The 14,853-nt window shown below is 34.1% G+C and overlaps 1 protein-coding gene across 26 annotated transcripts in view; it reads left to right on the top strand.

The window, feature by feature from the left end:
* Positions 1-14,853, top strand: part of RBFOX1 (RNA binding fox-1 homolog 1) — a 719,068-nt gene that overhangs the window by 688,424 nt on the left and 15,791 nt on the right. For all 26 annotated transcript variants that reach the window (XM_065732354.1, XM_065732377.1, XM_065732372.1 and 23 more), the window contains one exon: positions 2,300-2,364. In XM_065732354.1, coding sequence (XP_065588426.1) covers positions 2,300-2,364 — 65 coding nt within the window. The remainder of the gene's footprint in view (positions 1-2,299; positions 2,365-14,853) is intronic.

Genomic DNA, 14,853 nt, shown 5'->3' with positions numbered 1-14,853 from the left:
AATTTCCTAGCTGGGTGCCCCGACCCACGTCCTGGTGTCTGGGGTTGTTTTTCTTTAGGTGGAACTCTGCACATCCACTTGATGAACTTCATGAGGTTCCTGCCGACTCATTTATTCAAACTTGCCCAGATCCCTCTGGGAAGCAGTATGACTGTCTGGCCTATCATTTTCCTCCCAGTATTTGTCATCTGCAGACCTGCCAGTGGAACACTGTGCCTTATTAATGGCAGATCATTAATGAAAATAGCTTATGTTACAAATATGAAATCGTGACATAAGCTGGTAGAGAATTAGGATCTCATTGATATTTAAATCCTGCAATTTGTATCTCGAAAAAGAAATTGGAAAAAAATTTATAACTTAGATATCTTTTTATTGCTTTAGACTCATGTTTTTTTTTCTTTTTGTCCAGGACATCAGTGAAACATTGATACTTCTGGTAGTAACCCATTTTCAATACTGTACCAGGGTGGGAATCAATATGTGCACAGTTGGATTGAAATGAAGTAACCTCGTGCATACAAATGGAGGTTTTTAGGAATCAGCTTACTAGGACAAGCAAAGGAAATGTGCATATGTCTAACAGAATCATCTCGTACTTGTAGCCTGCCACACATTTTCAGAGGTTGCTGAAATCAAGCTTATCAAGTTCAATGTCTCCATTATTTTTTTTTCCCATTTGAACTCCTTCATATAAGCCCTTGCTCAAAACAAACAAAGAAACAAACAAAAAAAAGCCACGGCAAAGCCTCCACCACCAAAACCAGCACTAATTTTAGCAATGAAAAGAACAGGAGGGGAGAAGAGATGAATTTGTGTAATCTCTCCCATTTCTCACAGCTCAGGCCAAGTGCTCAGCCTCACTGTTTGCTGGTTCAGTTTGCACTCAGTGACATTGCTTGACATCTGATTGCCTGCATGCACATACCTGCAAGCAATATCTGCCTATTATACATTTTTTGACAGTAATAGCCTTTTATTGGTTTATAAGAATCAAATGATCTAAAATGAGAAAGTATTTCTTCTCAGTGTTTCTGTGCTTGCACGGTGAAGCAGTCTGCTACAAAAGAGACAGCATATACAGTATTATGAAAGCACCTGCCTTTTTCTAGAGGTTGTGTGACATGATTGCTTCTGACAGGGAGCTGACCCGTAGTGGGGAAGTAAATTCCTTATGCTATTCCTTATGAGAGCACTTGAAAAAGTCAGGAAGGATGTTCCTCGGATGTGCTGACAATTCAAAGGCTGAAGTTTCTAATGAGCTTCATTTGCAAAATTAAAACAGAAAACTCACAGAAATATCTCAAGTGAAAATCTACTACTGTTACAGTAAGGGTTGACAGAGTAGCCTGTTCTTTACAGATTGGCATATTATCCTGTATGAATGCAGTCTTCGAAAATAAAATCCATCCATTAAGAGTAACCCTTTAAGAACAAATTCTCTTCGAAGCTGAGTGACCTAACACTTTCTTTCTCAATTCTTTGTTAAGGTGGGGGGGAAAGGTGGGAGAGGAAATGCGGAGTCCCATGTCCCAGAGGATTATGGGGTGCTGAATTCTAATTGGAACGTAAATCATGTTTGTGTTATCTGTGGAGACTGGCCTCTGTTTGTTAATTGGCATGCTGAGATCATTTTGAAATGGTTGATATAACACTGTGGTCCATTGAACAGGAAGCTCTGCTGTTTTCACAGTTTGATAATCAATGCATCACTGCACACAATTCCTTTCAAATGTGTGTTTGTTTGTCCTGTTTGCTTAATTGAACAGCTGCAATTACTGTTACATACAACTGAATGTTAATTCAGGGAAGAAGAGAATTTTCCTTCTCCATTATAATTAAAAGTATAAATTGGAAACCTGTACAACATTGAGTGTTAATTGAGTGCACTAATTCATAGATTTAATCAACCAGGTATGATAAATCATATTGTGTACCAAAAAAAAAATATATTGGTAGAGTTTTTCTTTTAGGTTCAACACTGCTTTATTAATGTGAATATACTGCATTCATAAGAACAATTGCTACTTGAAAACTTGTGGAAGAATAGAATATTGTGTTTTTAAAAACTGTGCAGATGAATACAGTTCATTGCTTTCTCCAATTCTCTGGAACAAATCTTAACAAGTTCGTGGTGTTAAATTTTGCTATACAGTTCACTCAAATAGGCCAAATGTACTTAACCCTTTAACTGAACTTACAGCATGACAGTAATATTCCAATTGATCGTTGATAGATTTTGAAAAATATTATTTAAGCTACTGAAGCAATCCAGTTAGAATGTGAGTTTGTGTTTCAGGGTGGTTATGCTGCCTACCGGTATGCCCAGCCTGCCACTGCCACTGCAGCTGCCTACAGTGACAGGTAAGATTTCATTTATTGCTAATAAATATCTGATGAGTGGAAGTTGAAGACGATTCTCTAAATTTGCCTTGTTGAAGTCTCATGACTGTCTTGTTGCTCTGCAGATAATTGTGATATCTAAAACAGGCTGTTTTATTATAATCCATGAATAGCCATAAATGGAGAGGTTTTAGGCCTTAATTGAGAATCAAACATGGGATGTGCATGTTTCCAAGCTGAAGATCATCCAGTTAATGTCTGTGACCCTTGTACAATTTAGATAAATATACATAGTGCTTCATGTCAATCTGCTACTAAAGATCATAATTTGTCTTAGGAGTATTATTTCACTTGGTTTAGAAGCTGAACCTATTGAGTGCCCTCAATTTTTATTGATGTTGTTTCAGTCAGTGGAAATTGGGAACGAACTGCATCTGAGTTATCCCAGGCAAAAAATATATATTTTTTCCATTTGCTTTCTTTCCAAGTATGTGATTTTTGGAAATATTGGGGAAAAAAACAGTTATACTTTTTCTGCAGTATACTTCTGTCTTCAAAATGTAAATCACACTGATGAAATTAATACCAGGTCTATAAGATCATTAAAATGTGTAAGAAAAACATGCAAAGACGTAACATCCATAAACTAAAAGTGATGTCATATAAACTAACTCGTCTTCTAGCAAAGTGAAAATCAAACCCATTTCAAGTCAATGTCTAAATTGTGGATTTCCAGTAGGAGTAGGATTTTGTCAAATTGCATAAAATTAAACATGAATTAGTCTTTGCAGTGTGTCTGGACATTACTTTGTAATGAAAAGAAGGAATATCCTATTTTTTTTTCCAGAAATTGTACCCTTAACAGAGTCTTTGCAAACGTTTTCTTGTCTTTGAAGTGTGTACAATTGTAAAGGGATGATGCATGTTGTGAAAGACATGCATATATTTTGCTTCATAACAACAGTGAAATGTAAGGTCACAGTTCTCAGTTCCTCGTATATGAAAATTTTCCCTTGTAGTCAATGCAGATGATTTCTTAAGTCTTGAATTGAAAGATTACTTCTGATGCTAAATTATACATTGCTTTTAAATGTTTCTGTTTCTTAAAGAAATCAACAGATTTAAAAATTTCAGTGAACTGTTTCTTAGATTAAAGTGCTGTTCATGGATTCTGTATTTTTAGAATAAAGTCCTATGGTATGAATGTTACAATGCTATGCATGCATATTTGCCTTTAAAATGCTTATTCTGGATAATGAAGACATTTTTTAAAGTTATGTGAATAAAATAATTTGCATGTGTGGCTGAGGCATGCTGTGTCAGACAGGTAAGCAAGTTACTTTATATTATTTTTGAATCAGTGATATTGATTAGATACTGCTGTTTGCACTGTGTTTGCAATGTACTATTTCTACCTAGGATAACCTACGAGGTGAAGTGCTATTCAGTAGTTTCATTTCATTTCCACAAAGGTGTGTTAGCGTATTGCTGCTCTAGAATATTTTTGTAAGCTTGTAACACAAAAGAATTCCTAATCCTAAAAACTTACTAAGTGGAAAGGACAAAATTAAAAATAACCACCCATGGTTAGTTATTTTTTGCCCTAATTCAAATTTCACCGGATCATTTTATAGATGGATTATTCCTACAGATAAATGAATTTCTGAAAAATCCCTATGTGATACGGTAAAACTGAGCAATATCAAAATGACTTTTAAATGCTTTAATTATGAATCAAGTACCTTCTCATAAATCAAGTACTGTAAGGTAAAAAGAATTACTTGGTGGCACATTCTGCTATGGGTAGAAAGTCAACCTTACTAAGAGTTATGCTGAAAATAAAATTGTTTAAGTAAAAGGTAGTGACCTTAAACGTTGTAAAGGAAGCTTGAGATGGTGTCAGTAGTAATGCAGTTGTTACAAACCTTAATTCCTTTTTTTTCAAAATATGCTTAATTTTCAGATACATTTTGTGCATAATGAGTATTGTAATAACCCAAGCGCTGCATAATTTTAAATATCTTAAATGAATTATAGATTTTTTTAATTTAACTTCTCTTTTTAAATGTGATTGACCTGCTTCCCCAGATGAATATGGTTTCTTGTATTAATTACAAATACTGTAACTGAGGTTCTTTATGGGAGAATCCTAAAACTACCAAAGAGAACAAAACATAACAACCTGCATATGTGAAATTATATGCAAACATGGATACCTCTGATTACTCACAGTGAGTTAGATTAATTTTACTAACTTTTTAATTCATTTTAATGAATTCAGTCTAGTCATTAATACTGCAATTGCGAAAATTAAGAAATATAGTTCAGTACCACTGTTTTTTTTTATTCTTAATGTAATATTATCCCACCATTGTCTGACAATATCGAATACTCCATATCTGATTATATGCTATGTTTTTCTAGTGCTGCTTGAAGCCCCTATTTAATTTAATTTCAAATAGAACATGCTGTTTACATTTAAAGAATGCCTAGGAAAATAAAGTGTCAACCAGTGAGGCTTAAAGAAGTGATACATCATGGAAAACCTACTATATGTTAAAAAATTAAAAAAAAACAACTTTATTTTTTGACTACACGTCGTATACTTGATGGATGGCAGTGTCCTATATTTGACATGCTTCTTAAATCAGGAGCTAGAAAGGGGAAGTCTTTAGATTGGAGACATGTTTCGTTAAATTAAAAATAAAGGTTAACAGATTTGGGATTCCAAAATGGATACGCTGACTACACTGACTCAGCATTCAGTGGTCACAGAGCTCAGTTTTTAAGAAATACAATGGTATCCTTGTTTGCTGCAATTGGGAATACTGCTGGAAATAGGGAAAGAACAGACAAATAAGGGTGAGTCTGTTGGCAAAGGAAATCTCATGAAATAAATCAGAGCCAAACCGTAAGTTTAGGAAGAAAAATACCAAAGTATACTTATTCCTAAAAACAAGTTCACCATTGAGGTAAGACATACAGATTTCTTCAGTCACTTCTTAGGACTGTAAAAGAAAAGAATAACCAAATAAATAACAAAAAAGTGCAGTTTGTTTTATTGGTGAAGCGATAATAATTGCGAATTACAGCTTCAAAAAATTTAAATTGTTTTATTTGCACTGCGATCTTTCATCATACTAAATCGCACATAAAGAGATGAAGATCTTTGATGAAGGGGATCAAAAATAGTTTTTAACTTTCTAATATTTAAAAAGCTTCTGAAAACTTTTCCAACTGATAAAAGGGGACCTCTTGGTCTGCAGGCGTCCTTCATCATACAGGAGCTTTGCTTCCCGATGCTTTAAAATGAGAATGCTTCTAGAAAAAATTATAATGATGTGCAAAAGACACTAAATTGGATGTCAATAAAATGCTAGTACAACTTCTATTGAGCTTTTGTGTAAGATTTTCAAAACCATAAATAAAAATATAGTAGTTAGATTTCTCTCAATGCCTGAAGTAAAAGAAACTAGAAAGTCATCAGCATTTGTATTTGTGAGGTAGAACAAGTCAAAGCATGGCAGTGGGGTGTATTGTCATTTTGTCATTGCATGTTCACTTGATGTTGCTAGTATGTCTGTAATGCTGTATTGGATTTGACAGATCCATCACATAGCTCAGTGAATGGCTTGCTTGAATTAAGCCTATGGGCAGAATTATTCACATTGATTGGCTATTGGTTTTGTGTTTTTTTATTTGATTATTGCATCTTTGATCAGAGTAAGAAAAATGTTCCTTTCTTGCTTATTAAGTTTGTCAGCAATATTTATGAAAGTGTATGTAATAGTATAATAAAGCAAAACCCCAATAATAATGAACTATCCCTGCCTGTAAGGCAGAATCTTTTCACTTGTACTGCTTGCTAACCCTTTAAAACTCAATAATTGTGTGTTTATATATGTATGATTATGGATTCATATATATACACACATTCCCCATCCATTACTCACCCACAAACTCACACACACACAAACACGTTCACACACACACACACACACACATAAATTTGTACAGATGTAGACATAAGTTCCTTTTTTTTTCCTTAATATAGTATCCAATTTAAATCTCACAGTAAACAATGAGAGGATTCCCATTGACGATTTTGTTGTATGGCTTAAATCCTTAGATCTCACATCAGTGGAAGCTGACTTTTTTTTCTATTTTTTTTTTTTTTTTTTTTAAGAAAAACAAGTAGGACTTATTCCAAAATATTTTGCACACATCTTGTAGCGTAAAAATGTATATTTTTTCTTTATCACTTTTGTGTTACATGTTCTGTGGTCATACGTAGGATTTCATGCAAAAGCTGAGACAGGAGATTTTATCATATGAAAGTTCAGTATTTCACAAATTTGAAATCTTACTCCCTTTAAAGTCACGATTTTCCAAAAGTTTTTGAAAAGCTTTTTAAATACCTTTGTGGAGTATTTATTTTTGTCAACTTCCTATTGCCTACAGTAATAGAATTTAATATATTTTCCAGTTCTTTTTGTGCAAGTAGTTGAAAGTAATGCTTGGTATTTCTATTCAGATTATTCTGAAGTAGGATAATAGGTACAGATTTTATTTAACTGGAAACATGCTTATTAAAGGATCAAAAAGTAGAATGAGAATAAAATACACAAAATGTAAATATGAGCTTCTGTAGATGGAGGCATGAACGTGCTCTTTTGTATATTGTAGATTTCGAGATTATCTATACAAATAATGAAAAATGCAATAGGTTTATACAGTTTATTTTCTCCTCTTGAGAACTTTACTAGTGGTATATACTAAAAATTAAAATTTTGGCAGCATGTAAGATGTAATAGCATCTTCAGAGAGTTTAATTTACCATTACATAGTTTTTAGGAAGATTAATATTTTAAACTGTAGCAGTTCATTATCATACATCTTTAGATTTAAGAGAAATAACATTTATGCACATTCCTGAATTAATCAAATTCAGAGAGGAAAAAGAATAAAATACAGCAAATATCTTTACAACCAGTTGGAAACCTTCAAACCATTTTTGATGTTGCAATATATAGGATGAATATGGAGAAATGTGGATAAGTTTGGGGACTGGAGATGGTAACTGAGCAAGAATTACTGTGAGCTACTCAAATGCTGAAATTCAAGAAGGATCACTTAGCGTCCTGAAAGGTATAAGGGCTATGTTTAGCGTTTTTTTTACAAGTATAGATACACATATAACATATCTAATGCTTCAGTTCAATGTGGTGATATTTGATTGGTCTAGCTTTTTGTGATTATCCTGTATAGTAGATAAGCTTGTTTATTCCCTTATACTGCAAGGAAACAAACCACTCACTTTGGTGTTACTGAGTTCAATTCAGGCATCTTTTAGGACTGTTTCTCTTTCTCTCTACATCTGATCTGTGGCAAATTAAGTATTGATGGCACCATGTTAATATTTCATAATCATATTCATTACTGAGATCACAGTTTTGGGAATGACTGGAGTTTATAACTCGTGTTATAGCCATAAACAGCAGATTCTAGTGAAGGAGCTAGAAAGGAAAATTGGATAATTACAAGTGAAGAGAATATATAAGAAAAGAAAAAAATGTATATATCAAAAGCCATTTTGATAGGAATTTCCTGGCATAAAAATGTTTTGTATGTAGTACTTTATAATGATGGAAACATATTTCACTCTAAAATGTTATAGATGTTTTTCATACTTTGATTTTTTCTAAAGTATTTTTAATGTTTTGTAAAACTAGCATGTTTTCTCATACTCTGAAGGCTCAGTTCACTTATGTGGAACATCAGTGTTCATGTAACATCCTTGTAACTATTAAAAGAACACCAATGGTTCAAAACTGGGGTAATAGTGCAGTGAAGAAAGTTAGGGTTTATAGGCCAGAACCTACTTTTAAATGTTTATCATGTTAGAACTTGTATTCTTCATAACCTGCTTTTAATTTTGTTCTCTGTAATTCCCATTCACCTCACTATATCATCAAGTGATATGTTAAGAATCTCCACAGACAAGAAAAGACTTGAATATTGCTATTAATATTATTATTTTTATATGATGTGACATCCATGCTGAGAATCATGAAGAAAAAAAATAAGGAAGAAGCTAGAAGAATATTGGAGCATTGATTTCCAAATCAAGGCTGCCTGAAGTGCTCCAGATTTTAAAGATGCTGAGTAGTTTTGCTAAGATTTCCTTCTTGACCAGAAGCTGCTGTACACTTTTTATTTTCCACAAGTGAATGAGCGTAGCAGCTGTATTGACACTTACATGTCCAGTTCAGCATCCTTGCTTTCTTTTTGCTTCATACGTCTAGCCTACTTAATTTTTTTAGCAGTTTATTTGTAGAGTTTTAACTTGTCACTTTCTAATATTAAAATAAACTTTTCTAGTAAATAAATACTTTGAGAAAAAAAAAATTCTAATAAATAAATCCTTTGATACACTTCCATGTGTCACCATTTTAAAAAGAAGAAAAAAAATGTTTGGTCAACATTTTAAAAGTAGTAATCATCTGTTGGATACTTCATCTGATTTCTTCACTCCTAGAGGATACTGAAAGAAAGTGTGACTTGAAAAATTTTAAGAGTGTTGTATTCAGCGAACTGGATAAATATGGAGTTAGGGAGCTATTAAAACATTGATTCCTAATCCAGCAGACCAAAACTGTTACAGTCTGTTGGGTCAGTGCTTGTGCATCTGACATGATAGACCATAACAGTTCCTTTGGACATGTCAGTGTCTAATTATACAGTTTTTAGTTTTCAGATCATTGACTCGATAGACCACAAACAGGCAGATTAGAACATGCTATAAGTATTGTCAACCTAAGTACTTTCACTGTGACTGCCTTAAAAGCAAGAAGAAGTTGAGAGCGTTGCAAAGCAGGCAAAAAATGAAATGTTTTTAATAAAGTAGGGAGTTAATTGAATTCAGTCGGCATCTATTTGGTATGTAATTTAAAGTGTGAGGGAAGGAAATCCTAGAGGAAGACATTTAAAATAACTATGTTGGAAAAATTTAGAAACAGATAATTTACAATCTTGCATGTTTTACTGTAGTTTTTTCCCACCTTGAAGAATTCCAAAGCATTTCCTTAGGTACTAAAATAGAAATTTTCTTCATAAAGTTTGAGATTGTCAGCTTTCTAAAGAACACACCTGTGGAACTCTAAGAACAAAGCTAGGAACTCTAAGCACGTCAGCAATTTGTAAGAATACTGCATGACAAGAATGGGAGAAGGAAGTTTACAAGTGTCATTCTGTCAGACTGCCTCTCTGCTACCCTCTGTTGTACAGCAACAAAATGTCATGTAGTATTGGCATATAGGTTCAGCCTCTGCTGCCATACCACCAACATCCACCTCTGATATTGTCAACCAACATAACAAAATAGGAGACATTATTTTTGGAGCAAAGAAATGAGGTCTGAATTGCAGAGTTTAACCCAAAAGCGTACTAAAACTCTGTTATTGTTTTTTCTTGAATGAATTCCTAATTAATTCTGTCAACACGTTCATACTAATTTTGATAATTAAATGAAAAACTCGTGCTGCAAAATCATTTGTAAAAATCACTCAGACATCAACTTCAAAGGCAACAATTCCTCTCATTAACTACTGTTATGTAATTACATCTCAGTATGTTAGGAGACTGGTCAAAAAGTGTTGTGGATAAAACTGTGTTTACTAGTAAACTGTAATAATAGTTAAAAAGTGATAAATAAATATAAACTCTGTTTCAGTGATACAGAATGTTTGTTTTAAAGGTGATACGGTATGCAAGAGTAAATAACCCCCAATTATATATCATTATGATCTTTTTCAACATCTTCATCAATGATGTGGTAGAATGCACCCTCGGGAAGTTTTCTGGCACAGCTAGGAGGAGTGACTGACACACCAGAAGGCTGTGCTGCCATTTAGTGAGACCTGGACAGGCCACATAGTTGGGCAGAGAGAAACCCGTTGAGGTTCAGTAAGGGCAAGTGTACAGTCCTACACCGTGGGAGGAATAACCACATGCACAGGGTCACCTGCTGGAGGGGAGTTCTACAGAAGTTTAGGTGATCAGGGCCTGGAGCATCTCCTGTATGAGGAAAGGCTGAGACACCTGGGACTCTTCAGCCTGGAGGGGACTTATATCTAAGAGGTGGAATTCAAGTGGATGGGGCCAGGCTCTTTTTAACAGTGCCCAGTGACAGGACAAGGGACAGTGGACACAAACTGGAACACAAGAAGTTCCATACGAGCACGAAAAATTCTTCTTTACTTTGAGAGTGACAGCAGCAGATCAGAGAGGTGCACAGAGAGGTGGTGGAGTCTTTTCTCTAGAGATACTCGGAGCCTGCCTGGGCACTTGCCTGTTTAACTTACTGTCAGGAACCTGTTTTGGCAGGGTGTTGAACTTAGGTGATCTCCAGAGGTCCCTTCCAACCCTACAATTCTGTGATTGTTATGTTCTTTGTGGTTTAAATACTGATTATTTACACTAGTCTGACTTTAAAATGCTGAGAGTGAAAATTATTTCTAAAACATAGACAAAATTTTCATGTATAAATGATACAATTTCAGAAGCACCTTTAGCTTAACAGTCCTTGATTGTACTAATATTAATTTACATTGCTGACACTGAGCAGAAGATTACTTCTTGAAGTAGGGATTTAGTTTGAGTGTGTAGAGTATCTTAATCATAGCTAAATTAATAATCTTAGAGCAGTTATGCCACTGAAATCAATATGAATTTGTTATACGCAATTTTGTCTATTGGTTTTAGGTATCAAATAAAAATGTTAAGGTCCGTTTAAAAATCTCTGTCATTCTTGCAGATTAGTATGCTTATTTAAACTCTTTATGCTGTATTACTTTTAATAAGTGTATTTATACTATTTATATTATATTATAAATTTCTTCATACATAGAGAAATTGCATGGATAAGGAAGATTATATGGATTAGAGCTAGGCATGTTTATATGGCTCTGATTTAAAAACTAGATAAATCAGGAAATAAAGTTTTGCAGTTTTAAAATACAGATGAAAGATATATAGAGATTTTAGTTGTTAATGTAAGACACTGTGTAAGCTTTTGGCAATAAATTAAAAATATTTGGGGCAACAATAGTAAGTTCCTAAGTATAGAGCCAATTTTCTAGAATTGTATACTGAAGAATTATTGTAAATGAAAGAGAGAAGGAAAATTTGTATACCAACCGTTACCATGGAAGAGTTGTATCTACAGTGTATGCAGTTGTTTTTCTAGTTCTCCTTGCAGCATTAACACTGGCCTGGCAATCCAATTAAGGGCTTGATGAAGCCACCTGAAAGGAGGCCTCTCATGCCATTAGGGACACTCTAGGGCACATGGGGTACCCATGCAGGCAGACATGACGCTTAATGTTCTGGAGTGGCCGCTAAATCCTGGCCGATGCGTAAGCTGTCTTTTCTTGGGCAACCAAGATGAGCTTTTCCTTTTTCTGAGAGGTAGTATTGACAGAGGTAGCTGCATTGATTCAGAGTTTTAATCCATACGCTTTCAAGGCCTGACTCAAAAATTCAGAAGCAAGCATTTAATGAAACGGTCAGGAATTATGTAGGCAGGAGATGAATTATCTTTCTCATTGTAAACAGAATACCTAAGTGAAAGCAGAATATCTGATTTTCTTCTTTGTCTTGGTATCATTGCCAGTGCTTGGGGTGAACGATAAATTATTTGGATAGAAAGCACTTTGCACCGAAGAAATTAGCCTGAAAGTAAAATACACTTTTCTAATGCACAGTACGTTAACCAAGTTACTGTTAGTGCTATTGAAGCTTGATAAATTGTGTAACATTTTTTTAATGGTTTTATTTATTCTTCATTTAATACAACTTATGGAGATGGCTGTAAAGTTGTTTAGTTGTCTTGGTGTTGTGATACAAATGCTATGAATATGATCATGTATTTTGAGCTTAATGTAATGGCAGTATAAAGCACAATAATATCGAAACCAACCTTCTTAATATAATTACTTATAATAATACCAATAAATTATTTAATAGCCTTGATACTTAAATTAGGACATGATAATGAGGGAATTGGGGAAGACTTCACACAATTGTTTTAGAGGGAAGTTCTGAAACTTTGCCCATATTTGAATATTACAGAAACTTTTCAGCCTGTGAGCTGTAATAATTCATGGCAAAGAACTATCAGCGTGAGGGTTCTAACTGGAACACCGAAATCTTAAAGTTTGCATTAAGTAAAAAATAGGTATCTCTAATAGTATAATGGAGAAACGTAGAGTTATACCTTATATAATTCTCATGGTAAAAATAATTGCTATGGTACATAGTTAGATCCATGGAGAATACAAGTTGGAATATCTGCAATGAAGTCAGTGCTTTCCATTACGCTGCAGCAGTATTACCAGCTGAGGTTCTGATCCATGAAATCCAAATTCCCATGGTGGTCAGTGATTACATACAGTTTAAATCTTCTCACTGTAACTTCTGCAGTATTGTTTTTGCTTTCTTCTTAATTTCTTGTGCTCTGTAACTCCACACTGTTCACAGCAGTTGCTGTATTCTTTTCGGGAGGGGGGTGCAATTCTGTATTAACCAAAATGATCCTGTCTAGTTTGTGAAGTTAGTAAGTGAAATCCAAGAATTTTGATGTATGAAACATAATTACTATATGTTAGGAGATCTTGCTTTCTTTTAAATTTTAAAAATCTGAAAGTTAGTGTAATTATTCTATGGGAAATCCTAATCTCTTAAAATTCCACTTGATTATAGTGTGGCTTCGATTTTATGGACGCTCCAAGAACAAGGGTTACAGACTTCTAGGAGTGCTGGATTAAATTATGTGCATATGTCAAAATTTTGTTCCTAATAATTTTCTGTGTAGAATGTAAGTAGTGTCAAATGTCAGTCTGTTAAGGAAGAAGACAGGACATGTGCAACATGTGGTAGTTTGTCCCATCTGCCCTACAAATACAAATTCTTGCATCCACAGGAGAATTCAGAATTTCTGTGCTGAAATTACATTGAATTTGTGCTTCGTGCTATTTTTATCCATCAGATCTTAAAATGGGGGTATCTGAGACCCATTCTCTGAATCACTTTGTATCTTCTGCCTCCAGGTCCTGAATTTTCCTACCAGCTGAAATAGACAAATCATCCATGGTTCAGGCAAGAGTTAGTTCTGTACCACACAATCCCCACTGTAACTTTTTACTCTTACTGAGTTTTATTTTACTCTAAAATACTACAGGCTTTTAAAACAGGTCTAATTAGATGCTGAAATTACAGTAATAATTGTATATATTCATGTATCAGTGAATCACCAGAGTTCCAATACTTAAGTACTTCAATAATTACAGAGTTTCCCGCTGTTTTCTCAGTGAGGAGGAACTCAGAGTTTTTCATATGTAAAGGAACGTTCATTTCCATATTTGTATCAAAGATACAATTTTGTTGTAAACCAGAATGCCTTTGTTTTCTGGTGTCTATTTGTCATTCCATTAGCTGAGCATCATGAATTTCCTCCATACCTTACTCCTGAGGTTTTATGCCTTATATACTTAATGCAGTTAATGCTTAAAATTGGCCTTTGAAGGATGCAATCCTGTAGCTTCAAAGGACTGAGTTAGATGAGCTGCCCTTTTCCAGCTCTACTTTTCATGTACTTTAAGTGAAATAGAATGTGATGCATCACTGGATAAGCTGAATTCAGGAGTTCTGTAAATTATGGGTTGTTTGCACTAAGGAATAATACTTGTTTTGGACATCAGGTGAGATATATGAACCTCTCATTGTTAGCTGTCCCTCTAGGTTTTTGTAAAGAATAGTGCAGAATTTAGTTAAATAACGTATCTGCTGCATTAAAAATGTTAAAACTGTTGAGCTAATAAGCAAATGCTTGGAATTGTTAAAATGAACTAACAATTGTAAAAGCAAAAAAAAAAAAAAGAATTCCAGCATCTAGTCTTACTGCCCATAGGTTAATACGTTATCATTCACGCAAGTGCTGTGTGGAATAGTGTGTAACTTCTTCCTTACTTTCATGTTTAATTCATGGAGTTGTGAAATAAATTGTATATAATGAAAATATAGAAAAGAGAGTATATTCCTTTGTAAATTGTAGTAGTATGACAAGGAATGTTTCTGGATGATATTTTTTTTCTGATAGGCATGGCCTTGGGTCATATGTTTAAAAATTAAATTTCTACAAGTAATTAGTAGACAGTTGATAATAGAAAGTGAGATTTTCAAGCACTTTTAGTAGTATCTGTTTTACCAAAAAAAAAAAAAAAAGAAGAAGAATGCATTCTCAAGTCTTCCATAAGTAATGAAGCCAGCATATTATTCTTGCAGATAGTTCTATACTTTGGCATCTGAGGATCTAATATCTCTGAGACAGTGTTCCATAAGAACACAAATGTTCTGGATGGAGATAAAGAAAAGGAGTTTCTCAACTGGCCACTTTGTGGCTGATTTTAAGTAGAATTGATGTTTTCATTTTGATGAAAGGACACTTTCATA

The sequence above is a fragment of the Cyrtonyx montezumae genome, unplaced genomic scaffold (genome assembly GCF_038088225.1).
Source record: "Cyrtonyx montezumae isolate F1298 unplaced genomic scaffold, pur_monq_1.0 scaffold_16, whole genome shotgun sequence".
In the NCBI taxonomy this organism is placed as follows: Eukaryota; Metazoa; Chordata; class Aves; order Galliformes; family Odontophoridae; genus Cyrtonyx; species Cyrtonyx montezumae.
The sequence above is the reverse complement of the archived record's forward strand: the minus strand, read 5'-3'. Positions and strand labels throughout refer to the sequence as shown.